Here is a 20,794-nt window from a genome sequence, read left to right on the forward strand (position 1 = left end):
TTGAGTCCAGTATGACCAAACGTAAACCTGGATCTCGTTACCTCCTCTCTCCCGTTTCTTCCCGCACGTCTGGTCTCTCCAGGTTTTCTGTGACTTCTGTAAAACCACCGTCCCCTCCTCTCCTCGGCTCAAGGCCGGATCACCAGGCGGGGGCCCTGGGGCCCTGGGGCCCTGGGGCCCTGACGACCTTTTAGTCGGTGCACATCATGCAACAGTGCTAAATTTGCCTGCAGGCGAGTGTAGAACTCAACTCGTCCGGAGAATAAAGTTGCCAATAGTTGATGAAATGCAGGTTTTCTTTCTAGGAAACTTCCTCTGGGAGTCAACACCTGCCTCTAAACTCAACACAACTAACTGAGCTCAAAATAAAATACAATGAATAATAATAACTGAACTTTATCTCGGTTTCACCGGTTATTTGTACCAAACTCCATAGTTCTTTCCAGGAAAAGATCAGGTATCGACGGGCCTGTAGAAGAAAGTGCTACAGGCAGCGCAGGAGGCCCCTCTGTGGTTTTTCTCTTTTCTCTGTGTGTTTGTCAGCGGATAAATAAACCACAAAAAGCACAAAATCACCTATAACTTCTTTTTTTAAATCTTTGTGGACATATAACGACACGCAAAGCTTTTTCCTTTATATATCAACGGCCACATTTACATCCCATCGCAGGTCAGATTTGCTCAGTATTTCATGAGAGTTTTTAACCCTTGCTGGAGACTCACAAAGCTGTGTTGAAGAACCACAACCCATACGAGAAACCGCCAGACACTGAGACTGTTTCTGTCTCGGTGTCCTTTTTGAATTCGGGTCTGTTTGATCCCGATTACGGACGAACGCCAACCTGAAAACCAAAGCATCAATTGCAGAAAACAGGCGTCGGAAACGACCGGACAGATGTGGCCGTTTCAGCAGCTGTGGTCACTTTCTAGAGACCCATGAACACGAGGAGGCGCTTCCTGGATCTGAGGGAGGTGACACAAGGCACAGGAAACACAAAGCTCCGCTTTTCCCTCTGCAGTTTGTGTTTATTGATAAACGACATTTTTAGTTTGTAAAATACACCAGGTACACACCAGATAAACTGAAACAACATCAAACACTGACACTAATAACAGATGATGCAGGTGTTGCCCTAGAAATCCCCATTCACGCAGTTTATAATCTGATGTTGTGTCGTAGGGAATATTCAATTAGCACTTTTGCTGTTAATTAAATTACCACTAACTAATTCCCACATGTAAACTGGAGCCCCCTGACCCAGAAGGACAAAGTCTGCTAGACCCGCTTCCCCACAGACTCCGATCTGACAAAGATCCGTGTCAGGATCACAACAATCTGCTGCTGCAGAAAAGACTAAAACAAGGAGGGGATCAAATGTAGAGAAGGAGGCAAAGAAAGAGGGATACTAAACCATGAAGGAGGTGCAGACAGTTTGAGGGGGAATGAAGAGAAACCGAAAGAGGAGGAGGAGGAGGAGGAGGAAGAAAAGGGAGTAAGGGGACAAAAAGGTTGAAGAGGAGGAAGAGACGGAAGAAAAGATGGAGTACAGGTGACAGGTCTGCTGAGAAGAGGGGAAGAAAGAGGAAGAGAAAGGACGACTAGAAAAGGGAGAGTAAAAGAAGAAGCAGAGGAGTGAGGGGAGGGCAGAGGAAGAAAAGAAGGGGATAGATGAGGAGGAAGAAAGAAAGACAAGGAGGCAAAACAACTACAAAGAGACAGAAAACACTGGTCAGTCTGGGGGTCTTGTTCCTATACCAGAGGGGTGGGGGCCTCATGTCTGGGCCCAGGGGCCCATTGTGTCACAGTCCGTCCATCAGTAGCACAGGAGGAGAAACCGTGAGAGAAGGAGAAACATCATAGGAAAAAGAAGGGGGAGGAGGCAGAGGACAGACAGGAGATGGGAGAGAGGAGGAGGAGAGGGACTGAGGGGGAGGACAAAAGAAGGGGAGAAAGGAGGGGTATCAGATGGAGGAGGGAGGAGACAGACCGACAGGCTGAGGAGGAGGAGGAGGAGGAGACAGGAAGAGACAGGAGGAAGGAGCATCATCAGGACACACAGACACCCGGACAGACCGGGGAATCACGGAGCCTCCGCCGCCGCCTCGAAGCCGCTGCAGCCGGACACAGACACAGCAGACCCGGCCGCACGCACGGAGCCATGGCCGCCGAAGGCAGCCGATCCACGGCCTGCACCGGCTCCAGCCTGCTGCAGCCGGTCAGCGAGATCACCGACCTGCCGCTGGACCAGGTAAGACACGCCGGGACATGTCCTCCACATCAACACGGGGGCCGAGCCTCCGAGCCCGGCGGGGGCCGCACCGGAGCTCCGGGGGGAGACCGGCTGCTGGGTCTCAGATTCCCGGCGTGAAAAGCGACTCGCACGGCCGGAGAGTGTAGCCAAAAACGGAAGTCTGACAAATAAACAGGGCGGATAGGACAGACGGCACAGACGAGGGGTCTGTCCAAAATGGATGGAGGCCTCGTCTCGGTGCAGAGACAGTCCAGTCATCTGGTTTTTCACGGCGATCCCGCTCCGTTCTCCGGTTTCTGGCTTTTACCGTGAGATGCGGCAGGACGGCCGAGGGTCTGACAGCCTGCGGAGGCTCCGTGGGACTCATTTAGACAGGATGTGCAGGATAAACACGAAACCTGGTCTCCCCGACTGCCTGGGTCCCGATCCGCCTGTTGGATAGAAACCACGTAAAACGCTCATATTAATGACGGGAGCTCCGTTCCCGGTAATGAAACCTTTTATAACCTGGCCGACACCTTCCGTCTCACAGAAGCCACCGGTCAACCGGGACCGTTTCTCCGCAGATTGCCAGTGTGCTGACAGAACCGCGGCGATCTTCTGCCCGACCCACGCAAAGGCTCGGAACCAGCCGGTTTGAAATATGACAACTTTCGCACGTCACATCGTACCTGCCGTTGCTGAGACCCGGTCAACGGGATCAGACCCGGTCTGGCTCCTCCACGGGGGATTTTCCAGCTCAGCAGATGTGATCGCACGGTCGAGTTTGACGCCAAAATCACGGCATCTGTAGCCGGATTACCAACCCGGCAAAGCACAGAAGTGCGACGGTCTCGCGGAGTCTCAGCCGATTCGTAGGATTTCAATGAATGAAGCGCGTTACCGGGCGCAGGGCGCGTGGCGCTACGTGTTGACTGGCATGGCACGGTCGGACGTGCGTGACACATGGCTGACATGTTGAACGTGCGATCAAACAGCCGCTCGTCTCAGAGCAACGCGGTCCTTCATCTGGATCCGGAGTTTGAGTCCACCTGCTGAATCTAGGTCCGGTACTCGCTCTCCCTCAGCTCTGGTTTTGGTCTATTGGACCCGTATCAAGTAAATCCCTCAGCTCTACCTGACGGATTGAAAAGACACTAAATTCAACAGGAATAGAAATTGTGCTTAAAATGTCAAATAAAGGTTTTAAAAAATATTTTTTTTAAAGGAGATGATAAAAAAGGGTTAATGACCCAATAAACACTTTAACAGGTGATATATAATCAGCAGTGTAACAGGTAGACCTTCCTGCTCTCTGATTGGCTGAGAGCCAGGCCTCTGGTCGCTGAACCGGACCCTGATGATCCAGATGAAGGACGAGGACCCTCCCGGATCAGGTGACCCGCATCATTTGCTCCACTGCCGCTGAAATAAATGAAGGAGATGAATTCTCAGACTCGTCCTCCGGCAGAGCTGAAACACTGATCTGATGTCTGCTGCGTTTACTGGTTTTACTGGGGAGACGCCGAGCTCGGACTGGTCTCCCTACGGGTGCAGGGTCCTGTACCCGGTCGCTTTAAGATGGCGTTTCGGTCCTTTAAGTCATTTACCGATCTGTGTCAGTTTTATCCGCTCTCCGTGCCTCCTGTACCTATGGATCGCTGATCAATTAAATTTGATCAATCGTAGATGTTTTAGTAAAATGTATCTCGTAGCACAACATAAACCACAACAACGGCCCCGGGGCCCTGCTTTGCCCTGTGGGTAATCCAGCCTTGTGATTATCCACTGTGGCTTTTGAGGAAACCGGGACCTGTAGAGTCCTGTAAAGATTTCTGTCCCCGGACCAAGGTGTTTTACCAACCAGCGGCCAGCAGTGGCGCCGAGCAGCCGGGCACCTTTGCTCAAGTACCGTCCCTCGGTCTAAATGTGAGGAACATATTTCACCCACACAAGACCCACCTGGTTTTACCGATGCGCTGAGCGCCGACGGGTGTAGACCACCGTGTCCTCTCCTCAGGCACCGACCGCAGTTTAACAACATGCCGACCCCCCGCGTTGAAACGAGAGGCCTTTCTTGTTTTAATGAGACTTGTCGATTTTGTGTAAAAGAAAGAAAGAAAAGAAAGTTTTCTCAGATATAACAAGAGAAAAGGAGACTGGATGTTTCTGTACGGTCGCGATTCCACTTTTTCATTTATAACAATCCTGCTTTAGCAGTGTATTTCTTTAACACTGTAGAATGGAACAGTGGATTCTCAACAGAGTTTATGACCAAAGCCAAAGAATGAAAGTTGGTGTTTTTACAGTGCGCGGGGAAATGTTGCGTTTATTGTGAGTCAAATCAAAACCTTGATAGTGATTGGTCACGTCCGTTTCAATGATTCACTTTGTCGTTAATGACCCTCCGTACTCTTTGCTGTTTTGGACATAAAGAGACCCGCTGCGGTGTCCCGTGTAGGGTATGCAGCTAATGTAAAAGACAGAAACTCTGGTCCAAATGACCTCTGACCCCAGCTCTCCTGACCCGGTCGGTCCGCGTCAGTCAGGGAGGCTGCGTCGGTCCCTGACTGTTAGACGTTTTCTCCTCCACCGTCCCATCCCCAGCTCATTAGTCACAGCTCAGTTCCTAATTAACTCCGTCAGTTGTTTAACGAAGGGGCCGTCGATGCTTCGGGGAGCATCGGCGGGAGACATCAGCAGTCGTCCGTCTCCCCAGTGGCGCCGAGCGTCCCACGGTAGTCGCTCAGTTTACACAGCGTTCATTATTAACGAACCACGCATCACCAAGCGTCGCCTGTTTCACCTCACAGCCCCGTCAGAGGCTACGCTGCCGAACCAGTCAGTCTGATTTACTACACTACAGACTGTCAAGAGAGTCAAGAGGCTTTAAGGTCTCTCCGTCCGCTTGTCTTATCCTATTAGTACAGTACAGTGTGTATGATGAGAGCTGGAACGATTGGTCGATCAATCGTTGAAGTCATTTATCAATCAAAAATGCTAAATATTTGCCGATTCCAGCTGTTGAAATGTGAGGATTTGCTGGTTTTCCTCTGGTTTTGGACGCTGAAATGAAATATCTTTGGGTTTTAGTCTGTGGGCCGGACAAAGAAAGAGCTGTTTGAAGAGGCCCCTTTTCTGACACGCTGATCATTTAAAGACCAAACAACTAACTTAAGTGAACCAGCTCCGACACCTCAAACTAAACGTTTTGCACCAATCAGCAGCGATGGCGGGAACTGTTCAATTCTTAAATTTTTTAATAATTTTTTCTTTTAAGACAGTTATCAAGTCTCTTTATTGAGCTGTGTCAGGTGGGACCGTGTAGATTTCTGATATGTGGTCAGTTCCTTGAAATGTCGCCTGATTGGACATTTGCTCCGATGTTTTCGGAGAAATGAGGACAGTCCGCTCATTCAGCAGCTAACAGCTGGAGTCCTGAGATGAGCTCTCAGTCAGTGCACAGGGTCATCATCCCGGGGGGACAGTTTCATCTCAGCGGCGCTTTGGTAATCCCCCACTGGCTCTGATGTCTCTGTGGAGTTTTGACATGGATGGGTAACCAGTCTACCAAAGAGGGGGGGGGTGCTCTCTCAGTTACTGACTGTACTGCATCCTCCTGTCCCTGAGAGTTTGGACTTGCCAAGTTTGAAGTACACGAGTGACAGTTTGGAGTCTCTGTTCTGGTTCTGGTTCTCTAGTACAGAACAGATACTGAGACACAGTCTGAGCCATCCAGAGTGATAGGGATCTGAAGCTGTTGTGTAAACTGAGACCAGGATGAATCTGATCCATCAGAAACCACAGCCTAACATCCTGAGAGTGCACTCAGCATTCACAGCAGATTGAATCATGGGATTGACTCCGATGCAGTGTAATGCTGCTGCACATCAGGGCCAGATGTTTCTCCACAGCTGGGGGATTAGTGGGTTCATGTGACCTCTCTGACTCTCAGTCAGGGTGTGAGAGTTTAGACAAAACATACAGGGTTAAAGTAAACAGTCTGACCAAATAAACGGGTCTAAATGGAGCTTGTTATCAGTCTCACACAGCCCTCCACAGCTGGAGAATCAGTTTATACCCTGAGATTCAAGCCTAAAAACATATCATGATGAATCTAGGTCCCGTGCTCCCTCTCTTTTAGCTCTGGTTTTGGTCTCCACCAGCTCCTGAGGGAAACATCTGGCTCTTCAGCTGCTAAATGCGCCACTGTGTTCACAAGCTGCTCTCTGACCGTGTCCGTCTGCTGTTTGATGCTGAGTAGGAAGTGGACAGTTGCTTTTTTACAGCTGTTTCTCTGAAAACGACGCTGTGAGAGCGGTGAGACTGAACCAGAGCGGCAAACAGAGAAACAACGAGCATAAACTTCAGGTTCAGATTCGGGTGATGATTCTCTGGTGGTTCATCTCTATCAGAACGGAAAAAAATACGTCTCCAGAGCTGAGTGTGGTACAGGTGTGTCAGAGGAAGGGAGTGTTTTCACTTTTCAAAAATGTCTTTGATGTGTTTACTACTATGCTGACTAGCTGACTATGACCAAGAATATCAGTTTTGATTGTTTGTTTGTTTTTAAAAACTCGCAAAGGTTGAATTTCAGCCTCAAAAATCCAGATGCACGTAATAGTCGTTTTAATTACCGATGAATCTGTTGGGTTTTGTTTCTTCCAATAATCAGTTAATGGTTGAGTTTAGAAAATGTCTTAAATATGCTGTAAATTAAGAGACTTATGGCAGGTCTACAGCTCCTGAGTTGGAGTTAGCTGTAACAGACAACAGGTGTTAAAAACTTCATAATTAGTCTTAAAAACTCAATTTAGAATGAAATGAAATGACATTAAATAGATAAAAACAGTAAATCGTTAGCTAAAACCAGATAAAGTTTGAGCTGAAGGAATGATTAATTATATTATAATAGATTTCTGGCTAATTTATCAGTGAATAGTTTCAGCACCAATCCTGATAGAAACACTGGAACGTGGTCGACTTTAAAAACACCGAACGTCGCCTCAATGTATCATCAGTGAGCTGTAAATCAACAGGGCAGACAAGCTCCAGGACTGTGACCGGGTCCCCCTCAGAAAACATGAACCACTGGGTTTGATAAGAAGAAGACGTTTGTCCCCCAGAAACCAGGACCTGAATTTAATGAAGATCCTCCTCTCCTCATCCGTCTTTTTCTAGTTGTTCGTTGAAGCAGCAGAGTGAGACTTCATCATGTCGGAGGTCATTTCCTCTTCACTGTGAATTTACTCTTTTAGCCCGGTGACCTCTCTTCAGCCTCCGACTGCAGGAAATGAAAACAGCTCACTGAACACACAGATAGTGAGAATAATAATTAGCTGTTCATCACTGCTGCTCCAAACCTCTCCGAGCCTTTCGTTAAAGTACTCATACTACAGAACAAGAGCCCCTGTTTATATATTATATTGCTGGATTATCGTTAATGATGCATCTTCTTGGAATAAATCCTCTGATGAGCGCTGTGACTTTTAGACAACATTAACAGTCACTTCATACTGCGGCTCCAGAGACGCCCTGACACCTTCACAAGGTCTTGGATTTCATTCAGTGTAGAATTAATACGGTCTTAAAACGTCTTAAAATGAATTTGGTGAGCACTGCTGGAACCCTGATAGGAGCTCACTGCCATCGATGTGTGTGAATGGGCGAATAAAAACTTTTTATTAAAGCACTTTGGGTTAAAAGTCGAAGTATAAATGCAGCCATTTACCTTTGCAGTCAAATCGGCAGCTGTTGAACATGTTCAAAGAGCATGATGGAGCAGACTTTATGACTTCATGAGGGTGTTACTGGGAACAAACGTGCGCCCAGCTCTTCGTCTCCGCCACCTCTGGACGCTGTAGAAGAAGACGTATTTTTCTACAGGTGCTTTTGTGTGAAGGAATCTGTCAAATGGGCAGCAGGTCGTAACTTCTGAAGGTCTAATTTTACCGGCAGAGAACTGAAACTCAGCTGGACGACAGGTCAACTGCTACTGCTACTACTACTACTGCTGCTGCTGCTAATACTGCTACTACTACTGCTAGTAGTACTTCTGCTACTACGACTACTACTACTATTACTGCTACTGCTGCTACTGCTACTACTACTGTTACTGCTACTGCTACTAATGCTACTGCTACTACTACTACTACTACTACTGCTACTGCTACTGCTACTAGTAGTACTTCTGCTACTACTACTGCTACTGTCACTACTACTACGACTACTACTACCATTACTACTACTGCTACTGCTACTACTACTACTGCTGCTACTGCTACTGCTACTGCTACTGATACTACTACTACTGCTACTACTACTACTGCTACTACTACTACTACTACTACTACTGCTACTGCTACTGCTACTACTACTACTGCTACTGCTACTGTTACTACTACTACTACTACTACTGCTACTGCTACTACTGCTACTACTGCTACTACTACTACTACTACTACTACTACTACTACTGCTACTGCTACTGCTACTACTGCTACTGTTACTGCTACTACTACTACTGCTACTGCTACTACTGCTACTACTGCTACTACTGCTACTACTACTGCTACTACTACTACTAGTACTACTACTACTACTGCTACTGTCACTACTACTACTACTACGACTACTACTACTACTACTACTACTACTATTACTACTACTGCTACTGCTACTACTACTACTGCTACTACTGTTACTGCTACTGCTGCTACTACTACTGCTACTACTGTTACTGCTACTGCTGCTACTACTACTACTGCTACTACTACTGCTACTACTACTACTACTACTACTGTTACTGCTACTACTACTACTGCTACTGCTACTGCTACTACTGCTACTACTACTAGTAGTACTGTTACTAATACTGCTACTGCTTCTCAATCCTGTCTGTTGGTTTATATGATCCAACCCTGCACCTGTGTCTTTTTTCCCTCTCCCACTGTCTGCAGGTAAACTTTGTGGTGTGTCAGCTCTGTGCTTTGCTGTCGGCTTTCTGGTTTCGTCTCTTCCTCCATCCCAGTAAAACCGGTCCCTTCATCAGACATGTGGTGGCGACTCTACTGGGACTCTACTTCGCTCTATTCTGCTTCGGCTGGTGAGTTGGACGACTATTTGTTAGCCAATAATCATGTCTGTTAACATAAACAAAAGTTTTCCATAAGGATTGAAGAACAGTGACCAGATCTGCAGTGTTATGGACATTTTACAGTGTAACGGTCAATGAGTCAGTGTTCTGAGGTGGACGCTGTGATGGAGACAGTTTCCAAGTGACTTCAAACATGATTCCGGCATTTCTCCTATGAAGTTTACTGTAATTTATCATAAATACGCGTCAAACTACTGCAAGATTTTAAAATATTGTAACAATAAACGGTAGCTCGTTGAAATGTGTGTTCCTTTGATAAAAACTACAGTGAGCATCTGCTTTAGGGAATTGCTGAACCTTTTTAGGGGTCCAAGCCAAAATTGCTGCAGGTCCAACAACAGGTGGCACTGTATCAGTGTTTTCCTATTGTCTCAGGATTGATTGCACATCACTGGGTGTGCTTACCAAAATGAGAAAAAGATGTGTTACTTTTTTAGAAATCACGAGCTCCTTTGGTTCCTTATAGTGTCAGGAACCTGGGCCCTGGAATACTCACCTGCAAGTCTAGTTTTGAAAATGAACCCATATATCTGCGAGGGGTTTTTAAAGATTTAAGTCTAGGAACCAGTGGGCTCGGAGCAACAGACATAAGGAGACACACTGTTGGTTTGGGTTTGAAATATATGAAATGTTTTGAAGCTGAATTGTGTTGTGTATTCCAGGGAACAGTAGCATATATGTCAAATGTTTTAAGGAAGTTTGAGTGTTTTTGGAGGTAAATCTTGGAGCTTTTCTGTGTTTTCCAGGTACGCTCTTCACTTTCTGGTTCAGAGTGGACTCACCTACGGCATCATGATCCTGACCGGAGTCGAACACATGCACAAGTAATCTTCAGAAAGTCCTCATAGCACTGGCTCATCCTGTTTCTGTAATTAAACCGATCCCAGTTTTAGACCAAAATCAAACAAATCACTGTAGTTTCTGAAAGGATTGACCATGTCTGGTGTTCTGGTCGGTGTTTGGAGGGACCTGAGGGATCCACTGATGGATCTGCAGCAGCATCAGTCGTTAATCAGACCGGAGATAAAGAGAAACCTCAGTCAGACCCATTAAAGTCAGAGCCGTCTGACACAGGTTTATAGTGATGGAGATGGAAGCGTCCTCTTGAACCATAGAGGTGGACAGATATCGACTTTGTCAGCATGACCTTTATTAAATGGTTCTTGTGTACAGACATCATCCGCTTTATATTTTATTCTTAACATTAGCAGCATCAGAGCATCATTTCTTGATTTCCTGGAGTATGTCTTATTGATTTGACACTGAAGCATTTGGCACATGTTGTGAAATGAAAACAGAGGGTTTCATCAGGTTTCTACCCCTCATTGTCACAGAAAGTCGGTCCGGGACATGACAGCATTCATCTGTTAACGGGAAAACCGGGCTATCCAGACAACTACCGGCCTTTTTTCCATGGAGTTTGCTGTGAACGTTTTAATCGGTGCTCTCTGACCTTTCTGGCTTCTGACCACTGTAAACAAAGCTCTGTTTACTCTCACTCCAGCTGTGGACAGACATCCGTGGAGGCTGCTGTATAAACAGACACATTAACAATTAAATGTCTTATATCTGCTTAAACTGCATTACAATGTGCTATAAACGTCTTATTACAGCTTTTTATTCAGATTATAAATGCTTACCAGGGGGACTTAACGTAACGTGATGCCAGTGATTCTTCTAAGAGTTTGACTTGTGGTGACCTTTCACCCGTCCTGTCTACCAGCGCCTCCCGCGGGACTACATTTATTGCTTTACACAAAAAAATCTAAACCTACTGGTCACATTGATGCAAAAAAACCATCCCAATTTCCCCCCTGAACCCTGTAGATTTTAATGACCTCTGTGACCTTCCCTCTAGCGCCACCCTCAGGACAAACGTTACGTGTTTGGCGCCACCACGACTGTTCTCTGTTTCATTTTCAGATACTGCCTGCTGGTGGCTCTCAGCTATCTGAGTCTGTGTCAGATCACTCGGGTCTACGTCTTCGACTACGGCATGTACTCAGCCGACTTCACCGGGTAAGACCGATACTCCTGCAGTCCCCGTCTTGACGTCCAGACCTGTATCTGCTGTACCTGAATTACGTTCGTACCTGGCTTTAAAGTGCATTTCTGCCAGTGACCTGTCAGTGAAATCTAACTCTGCCTTAGATCCCCTTTAACCCTTAGTGCTGTCATTCTCTCTCCAGCCCCATGATGGTGATAACACAAAAAATCACCAGCCTGGCGTTTGAAATCCATGACGGTGAGCATGCGACTACACGAAGCATCTCAGAATGAGGAGACTTAAGGAAAGTGGGCATTTGCTGCTCCAACCTGCGGTTTATTTCCCGTTTGTGTTTCTTCTCGGACAGGAATGGCACGAAAAGAGGAACATCTGACCCCAGGACAGAAGATTTTGGCAATAAGGTTTGTTCCAGTTTGTGGTGAACAGCAAGAGTTTACAGTTTTATCCCTGCAGACTGACACCACAAGGTACAACCTCACCGATCTGCACATCAGGAAACATTTTCCACATTTATTAACATTTTTACAATCATACCCTCAATAAACAAGTCTGACTGTTTCTCATAGAAGCACAACTCACATTAAACCTAAACCTTTGCAGAAGGTCGTGGCCCCATTAATCACACTTATACTATTTATACATTCAACTGTGGTAAACTACAGAATCACAAAGAAATACCCAAATACAGTTCACTTAAGCTTCAGTTTAGCTTCGGTCTTACACGCCGTCATTACTGTGCTTTTCTTAGACCAGGTACATTTTGTTAAATGTGTTTCTTGGGTAGATAAAAATCTGAGGAGACAGAGGAGAATAAGTGACATTTAGACTTTTATTGTCAGTGGTTTGTCAATATATCACAGTCATGTCAGGTTTTGTGAAAACATCTTCCTTACTGTTAAATGACAAGTATAAACAGGGGAGTTACAGATAATTATTGCATAAAGTACGAAACATTAATACGTACGTAAAAATGAATGACGTGTCTCATAAAACGGAGAAATGTACCTGCAAAGGAAACAATAAAATCACTGAAGTGTCACACAACTAGACGTTTCTTTCGTTAAAGAGATTTAAGATCTGCAGAGGTTTAAAAAAACAGTGTAAATTCGTTAAGAGACGCTGAAAATGTCTTTGATGAAGAGAATTGCCACAATGCAGCCAAAGCTTCTTTACTTTGCTAAATTACTACTAAAGAAAGAACATGTATCGTATTTATGTTCTCAGTCTTCTAAACACAGAACATTTTGCTGCATTACTGGATTTACAGCAAAAAGTAAAACTTAAATAACCCCCACAATACAGTCTGATTACTTATCTGATCCATTTTTTTCCAGTTACATTGCATTATTAATTATATTTAGGCTTTTATTTTGGAACGTTACGGATCAGATTCACTTGTTTTACCTGTTAAAGTGACTTATTCCATGAGTTTATTCGTGGTACCAGGGACCCGAGATACTGGTACCACACCACCCAGCGTAGGAACCAGTGTGGACGGCAGAGCCTTACTGGTTCGGCAGCCAACCAGTGCGTTTCTGTGCGTGTGTCTTCAGGAGGATGCCCAGTCTGCTGGAGTACTTCAGCTACAACTGTAACTTCCTGGGGATCCTGGCCGGACCCACCTGCTCCTACAATGACTACATCGCCTTCATCGAGGGAGCCCCTCGCCGCCACAGAGACCGGGAGGCTGACAGGAAGTCCAACGGCGAGCTGAGGAAGAGCGAGCCCTCGCCAAACGTAGGTCACGTGACTGGACCTCGGCTGTGATGTTGTGTGCTGGCGAGCGATAACCCAGGCCTGTTCTCAGAGCTTCTTAAAGCCCTTTCTCTTGTTGTAAAGCCAGAGCAGGTCTGTGTAAAAATGTCCACTGAGTGGCGAGGCTCTCTGCTAAAACCTCACGCGAGCGTGTCCGATACGAGATGCAGCGTGACTCTCAGTGTCATGGAGAACCTAAACTAAACTAGAACAAATGTGTGTGCGATTCCGCAGACGGAGGTCGTCCGTAAAGTGGCCACCTCCTTCTTCTGCCTCCTGGTCTTTCTGTCGGTGTGTAAAGTTTTCCCCGTGGAACGAAACATCGACGACGACTTCATCGCCAATACGCCGTTCTACGCTCAGCTGGTCTACCTGTACCTGTCCATGCTGACCACCAGACCCAAGTACTACTTCGTCTGGACACTGGGTGGGTGTCTGAAATCCGTACCCGTGTCTGTGCTTTTCTTTCTTTGTGTTTTCTCTTTGTGTCTGTCTCCTCTCGTCCCTTCAGTGTCTTCGTACGTGCTGCAGCTGAGACCCTCTGACCGTCCCACAGCCTGTTTCCATGCACATATGTTTTGTTACAGTAGAAAAAGGAAACACCAAAGTAAAGCCAGTAAAACAGACCTCAGTGTCACGTAAAGAGGACCTCATCGCCGCCTATAAATCTCGTCTTTGCGGACCTCCAGCGGTTTAACTTCTCACCTGGGTGCAGTGATGCAAAGGTGTACTCCAGGGCACTGTGACATCACTGTTGGGTGCGGTTATAGCTGAAACAGATCTAACCTCGGCCGGTCTCACCTGTCTGACACCTGTTTTTATCTCCCATGACCTCAGCTGACGCCATCAACAATGCCGCCGGCTTCGGCTTCAACGGCTACGACAGCGACGGCTCTCCCCGCTGGGACCTCATCTCCAACCTGAGGATCCTCAACATCGAGGTCGGGACCGTCATCGTTCTGAGAAACAGTCCTGGATTCACTTAGTTTTCTGTTATTGTTCAAATTTCTGGACAAATGATGATTGCTGTGAAACCATGATCCGCTTGCAGCTCTGCAGTCAGACCCTCTCTGTTTTGTTCTAGTTTGCCACCAGCTTCAAAGTTTTCCTGGACAACTGGAACATTCAGACAGCACACTGGCTCAAACGGTCAGAAAGCATTTATTCTGTTTTTGTTGTGTCTCTAATGCTATTTATGTACGGAGGAACCACATAGTGTCAGTCAGAGTCTGCTGATGTGGTGTGTTTAGTGCATGAAGACGTAGCAACCACTGATCCAAACCAACTCGTCCAGCATTAAACAGAGTTCAGTATATTAGACGACAACTGGCCTGTTCAACTCTCAGACTTAATTTTAAGCTTTGATTCTTACTGTGTTCTTCTTAAATTCAGAGTTTTATATTATATTTCATAACTTGGGTTATCCAAATCGATTTCTTTTATTATCAGCCACTAATCAGAGTGAACGATTGACAGGGACAGGTTCACTGTTGAATAACCCTAACCCTGCCACCTGCTGGTGGACCTTTAGCAGTGCTTCTTTTACTCTCACAGGCCGGATCACAGGGGTTTTCCATCCTGACTCATTTTGACATCGGGTTGTTTATACACTCAGCAAACTTTCTACTTTTAAACTGCAAACATTCTCACACTAAAAGTTAAAAAGGCTTCACAAATTACACACTAGTGTCTACACTCCATTTGGCTCTGCTGGTGTCCTACTTGTTAGACACCAGCAAAGGTTGGAAACTCACCTAAAAACACTTCTATCTGCATGTGAGACAACAGGCATGAGTTTGAACCCGATCAGCTGATAATCCAACGGCAGCAGGTGGTGGAGAGGCTTTGGGAACACTTGTTCTTCGGGACAAGCACCCAATTATCAACGCACATTGACCATACGTGGTCCAGCCGTATATCAGGTTTTGACCTGGTCCTGTTTCATTAATGCACTTCCAGCGGCCAGAGACTTACCACTGTCCACATGTAGAATAAATGAACCTGCCTCAGGTAACCTGCTGTGCATCAAATGATAAACTGCTCTTGTCCTTTTCTGTGTGTCTGACCTCTGGCCCCTGGTTGCCAGGGTGTGTTACGAGCGATGTCCCTACCACCCGACAGCGGCCACCTTCATCCTCTCAGCCATGTGGCACGGAGCTTATCCAGGCTACTACCTCACCTTCCTCACCGGCATCGTCATCACGCTGGCTGCCAGAGCGGTGAGCATAGTTGTGTCTACGCTGCTAGCACTGAGGGATCTACGATAACAGTTGAGCTCGTTAAATGACGTTAAATGATCCTGGGCTTTTGCCGTGCGCAGCTACCTGGATAAACGTTTTGTCCTCTCAGGTCAGACACAACGTTCGGCCTCACTTCCTTCAATCACCCTCCCATAAACTGGTCTATGATGTCATCACGTGGGCGGCCACTCAGATCGCCATCTGCTACACAGTGGTGCCTTTTGTCCTGTTGTCTGTCGGTCCATCGATAAAGTTTTACAGGTTAGAATGTCAGACAGGTTCAACTTTGTGTCAGTCCGGTTTAATTCAGGTTAACTTCGACTATGTCAGGGTTAACCTGTGTAATTTTTTGTTGGTCACGTTTAACCCTGGTTTAACTAAGTAACAGTCAGGTTTAACTTGGGTTAACTTTTTGACAGTCAGTTTTAACTCTGGTTTAAGTTTGTATTGGTAAGTTTTAATTCAGGCTAACTTTGACTATGTCAGGTTTAACTTTGTATCAGTCAGACTGGCTTTGCCAGTTGGTCTTAATTCTGGTTTACCTTTTTTTTCACTAAGGTTTAATTCGGGCTAATTTAGTCAAGTTTAACTTTGTATCAGTCAGAGATAACTTTGTTTCTGTCGAGTTAACTCGGGTTTCCCTTTGTCTCAGTCAGGTTTAACGCAGGTTTAACTTTGTGACATCAGGTTTAACTCTGGTTAACCTCGTATCTGTCCTCCATCCTCCACAGGTCCTGGTACTTCAGTCTCCATATCGGCTGCATTCTGCTGGCCGTGGCATTGCCGGTCAAACCGAGACATCTCCGCCTCAAAGACCGGCAGAAAAACTTCCCCAAGGAGCTGGTCCAGCACCACCTGGAGGCTACAGACAGCAACTGCAGCCAGAAGGAAAAAACCACATGAAACAGACGACAAAGAGCGATCACGTACAACGTTATACTTACATTCACTTGTATAGAAAGACGAGGAGGCGAACCACATCAAACGGACCTTCCTCCTGTCTGGCAAACAGACACACAATGGTCAAGTTAAAATACTGTATTATTTGGATTCAAGGGACAAGGGATACAAAAACTGGCCCTGAACTTTGAAGGGCTGTGTTGTACTTGATGAAGCGTTTCCCACAAAACAACAGCCAGGATAGCATCTGGACTCCAAAAACCAACAGAAGTGAACGTTTTTCTGGGACAGTTCAGTGTATATATATATATATATATACTGAACTGTCCCAGGTGGTCATATCATGGCCACCTGTGTAGTGTTAAACTGACTCAATTTTCTTTCTGGTCAGAGACCTGCTGACTGTCCATCTGCAGGAATGAAGGCATAAAGGGAGGAATAACTGAGAGGATGACTGAGGAAATGACGGAACGGATGATTAAACGAGATCATATGAGAAGACAGAATGCGCAAGTGGATGACTAAATAAGTCGTGTGAATACGAGTTACGTGAATGAATGAATGAGCAGGCCAGTGAGTTAGTGCATTAAAAAAGTCAGTGAATGAGCAAAGAAGCAGAAGAAAAAGATCTTTTCTCCTCCACATTCCTCTGATTTCACAGACTGACCGTCATCGTGTTATAATCTATTAAACCACAACATCACAGTATGTATAGAAACGAGTTTTGGAAAAAAGTGCCAATGATTCTTCCACTCAGTCGCCTTAGTTGTTTTGTTTTGTTTTTTACAAGAAAAAGAAAAATACTATTTACTGTTTCTTGATGTGTGCGTGGTGAGGAGGGTGTCGTGTTTACATCTGTAGATGTCAGTTTTTGTCAAGTAGTCATTTATGTAATCAGTACCACTTTTCTGATAAGACACCAATTATAATGGTATTTAAGCTGTAATGAATGGACTTTTAATGGTTAGTAAATCATTCACTAATGCTTCATATAGCAATTATAAGCCATTAACAAGTTTTGGGTTTCCAGGTTGTGGAAAATCTTCCTACAGCCTGACACTCTACATTTGTACTATTTTGTTAATGAATGCTTATACCATAATAGATCTGCAGTTGTAAATGTTAATAAGCAGTTTATAAATGGATTTTGGTCCAGATGTCCTGCAGCTCTTTTCCCGAAGACAAGTGGTCAAACAGTCCATTGGAGACGTCTCCCTAATGAAATAAAGAGATAAAGAGACAAACAAAACCAACCCAAATGGTGTTCTTATCAATGGCTTATAACTGATCGGCCATTCATTAGTGAATGATTTATTAACCATTAATAAAGCCACTAATGACCGCTCATAAACCCTTAATAAATGGTGCCTTATCAGAAAGTGGTACCATGTAATTTATGTAATTCAAACAGACGTGCTTTGGTGTAAGATGTGTGGAGATATAGACTGAAGAAGAAAAAAACTCTTCACAAATTTTAAGAAATAAGCTCAAGCGCTGCTATAAGCTGAAGTGCTGCTCAAATTAGGTCCAATGAAGGGGTTAGAGAGTTGGGTTCAGCTAATAGTTCAGCGTAGAAGCTAAAAATGTTTGGTACAGGTACTGCTAATGGTTCAGATGAGTTTCTGAAATAAATTTGGGTGAAATAAGCCAACCCCTCCTCCCAGCTGTAGCTGCATCTGGTTAACTAAAGGCTTGATGTTGGGGCTAAAAAAAGCCCGGTTCAGGTCAGATAATCGGGTGCCTGCTGTTTGCGAGCAGTTACGACACAGATCGGCATTGAAACTCAAACTGTGAACCTACTGTTCAGTGTTAAAGCTATTTAATGGTTACGTTTAACGGACAAAACAGTTTGTTTCAGGTTAGCAGCTCCGTTAGAAAACACAGAAAGTCGCACTTTTGGTTTCGTTTACCTATTGGGCATTTTTTTTTTTTTTTTTTTTACACTTTATATGATTGATCAGAAAAATAATCGGCAGAATAATTGATACCAAAAATAACTGCAGCCCTAGAAGATTGTGTTTCAGGTAAGCTGACTCTTCATTGACGAATTGAATCCAGTTGGTTCAGGGTAGCTAATGGTTAGACAACAACAGCTAACAGGACCCAGTTGGTTCAGTTTGGCCACTGAATAAACAGTATGTTTTAGCTGAAGTTACTCTCCAGCAGCTTTAGAAATTAGTTTCACTTCAGCTGGATATTTGGGTTTCATACATGAAACGATTTAATTCTTCTGCACCAACTCCCTACTCCAGTAATATTTGTAAAATGTCATATCATGCCATGTGAGTGCCAACACTGCGTGGTCCTGTAGGCCTGTGTGCGTTCCGTTAAATTCTGTTACCACGTTACTGTCTTTCCCTGACTTTCCATGATTCCCTCTACCCATCCTGTCTCGCTGATCTCTTGGTGTTTTTCATCAGGGTCCAGGAAACCTGGTTACGAGAGGAAAAAAAGGACATTTTGGATTCAGCGTTACTTTCTTTATGTTTGTAGTTGTGTCTCCTTTGTCAAATCAGGAAAACACATTTCTTAACTTTCCTGTATGTTTTCCTGTTTCCACCGATGACTATATATAAAGATGGACGACGTGACGGCTCCCGAAAGTGAAGCTAAAACATCTCGATCGCCCCCTGGTGGCTGGCTGCAGTACAGGTCATAAACCCCGCCCCCTCCACGTTAGCGCATGGGACACGGGTCCAACCAAAAAAATCAAGGTACACATCAAACGATGGGTTCTCTCATTTTAGGTAGTTCTTATCACGTATGTTGGAGTCAAGTTCGGTTTTAATAAGTTATTTGATGATATAAAAGGGGGCGTGGCGTCACGATCGACAGCTGTGTGTTTGCTCGCGATTGAGTCGGGCGGGCGTGTGGGCGGGACCTCGAGAACGCGGCCCGACCCGCCGAACGCCCTGTATCGGGGATATTTTGGCTTCATTTTTGTACAGTGGGAGGACGTGGAGCCACCTCGTCCATCTTTATACACAGTCACTGTTTTCCAGATTTGTAGTTTTGTGTTTATTTCTTTAATTTTCATGAGAGCTGGTTGAGGATGTGACACTGCTGATAAATACATACACTGTGGTGATTGTTTGAGATCATACACGACAATTAGTGTTCTCACACCGAGCCAGCCACCTGTCTGAAGGTCTGATACGGACAATATGTTTGTTTGTTTTTTGTAAATTATGTGATTAAACCTTGGATTTTTTTTGACACTTGACATTGCAGGTGTGTTAATCTGTGGTTGCTGATCATTTATAGCTATAACTGAATGGATGGAAAGGTTGGTACAGTCAGTTGGAGGGATTATATATCCCATCGGGCCTGGGAACACTCTGGGATCCTCCAGGGAAAGCTGGAGGTGCGTAGGCTACTTTGCATAGCCTGCTGCCACAGTACATGGGACAGTAATAGGCGACAGTAATAGAATGGATAGATAAGAGAAACAAAGGGTTTTTGGTGGGAATAATAACGCACATACTGGGGCTGGGACACAGCTCTGGAAGACCCAGCTCCGCTGCATACTCTCACTCGCACTTTAAACCCTAATAAACTGATAGCGGACCAGGCTGAGCAGACTTCCTCCTCCGACACGCTGCTACACTGTTAATAAGTAATTATATTTATTCCTCAGATGGTAAAATGACCTGGTAATGTTTCCAGATGTTGTGGTTGAAGACTGTTTTCTCCTTTGTTGTTTAAACTGAGTAACTGGGATGTAATTTTGGCAGGTCACCACTGGAGTGAGATGTTACCCCCACATAAGTGTGAAACCCCCCTCGAGTGGACTGCGTTTTCAGCTTAATAGATCAGTAGACTGGCAACATTCCCTTCCTGCAGCTTCTCAACTGTACAAGTTTTCTTCCTTTCTTTCTCTGACTCACTTTGTTGGGCCGGATTGGGCTTTATGAAATCGTGGGGGCTTCTTGTTAACATTTTCTCCGATCTCATATTATGCACAATATGCTTAATTGAAAAATAATTGGTCGGTAAATTTATCAGTAATGGAAATAATCGCCAGGTGCAGCCATAGTTACACACTAAAACTCTCTTCTCATGTATTATAATATTGTAATATAAGAGATATATATTATATGAAATAGAAGTAATATAAGAACATCTTTTTTGAGATTGAAATATAAAATAGTTTTGTCCATATGAAATCCTGTTAGTCCAAAATGGTTTGACATAACACCTATAAAAGAAGCGAGGAAGTGCAGTCTACTCATTGGGTAGGTCATTGGTCTTCACTATTTTCTGGCTTATAATAATGTGTAGTGTATATATGTACATTTTTTTATTAATCACTCCAAATGATCCTACATTTACTCGTCCAATAGCACTTTGACTGTTGCGGGGCTCCTGAGGGCCGCCAAAACTGGCAACACCAGGTGACTTAGATTAGGTTTGTATCCCATACTACCATCTGGTGTGTGATCGGTGTAGGGTGTCGAGTGTTTTAAGTGTATCGTGCATTGGCCGCATTATTATATAGTTATTT

At 45.0% G+C, this 20,794-nt stretch overlaps 1 protein-coding gene across 4 annotated transcripts; it reads left to right on the forward strand.

The window, feature by feature from the left end:
- The first annotated feature begins 1,985 nt into the window (after positions 1-1,985).
- On the forward strand, positions 1,986-19,491 carry mboat2b (membrane bound O-acyltransferase domain containing 2b). 4 transcript variants are annotated; one of them, XM_040124554.1, is made up of 13 exons: positions 1,986-2,249; positions 9,191-9,336; positions 10,134-10,211; positions 11,311-11,406; positions 11,577-11,632; positions 11,742-11,796; positions 12,949-13,132; positions 13,385-13,577; positions 13,988-14,091; positions 14,235-14,299; positions 15,237-15,369; positions 15,500-15,651; positions 16,122-19,491. In XM_040124554.1, exons 1-13 carry the CDS (start codon positions 2,160-2,162, stop codon positions 16,291-16,293), a joined length of 1,524 nt encoding a protein of 507 aa, XP_039980488.1. In that variant the 5' UTR covers positions 1,986-2,159; the 3' UTR covers positions 16,294-19,491. The 4 variants fall into 4 exon arrangements, with proteins under 4 accessions (XP_039980488.1, XP_039980489.1, XP_039980491.1 ...); XM_040124555.1 differs by lacking the exon at positions 1,986-2,249 and adding an exon at positions 6,445-6,686; XM_040124556.1 differs by lacking the exon at positions 1,986-2,249 and adding an exon at positions 8,076-8,117.
- The last annotated feature ends 1,303 nt before the right edge of the window (positions 19,492-20,794 follow it).

Source organism: Xiphias gladius, chromosome 4 (assembly GCF_016859285.1).
Source record: "Xiphias gladius isolate SHS-SW01 ecotype Sanya breed wild chromosome 4, ASM1685928v1, whole genome shotgun sequence".
Lineage (NCBI taxonomy): Eukaryota > Metazoa > Chordata > Actinopteri > Istiophoriformes > Xiphiidae > Xiphias > Xiphias gladius.

Bases quoted from the DNA above. Each gene is read 5' to 3' on its own strand.
- mboat2b (XM_040124554.1), top strand. From the start codon at position 2,160: ATGGCCGCCGAAGGCAGCCGATCCACGGCCTGCACCGGCTCCAGCCTG. The intron at 2,250-9,190 runs GTAAGACACGCC...CACTGTCTGCAG, and splicing joins CCGACCTGCCGCTGGACCAG to GTAAACTTTGTGGTGTGTCA. The intron at 11,797-12,948 runs GTTTGTTCCAGT...GTGTGTCTTCAG, and splicing joins CAGAAGATTTTGGCAATAAG to GAGGATGCCCAGTCTGCTGG.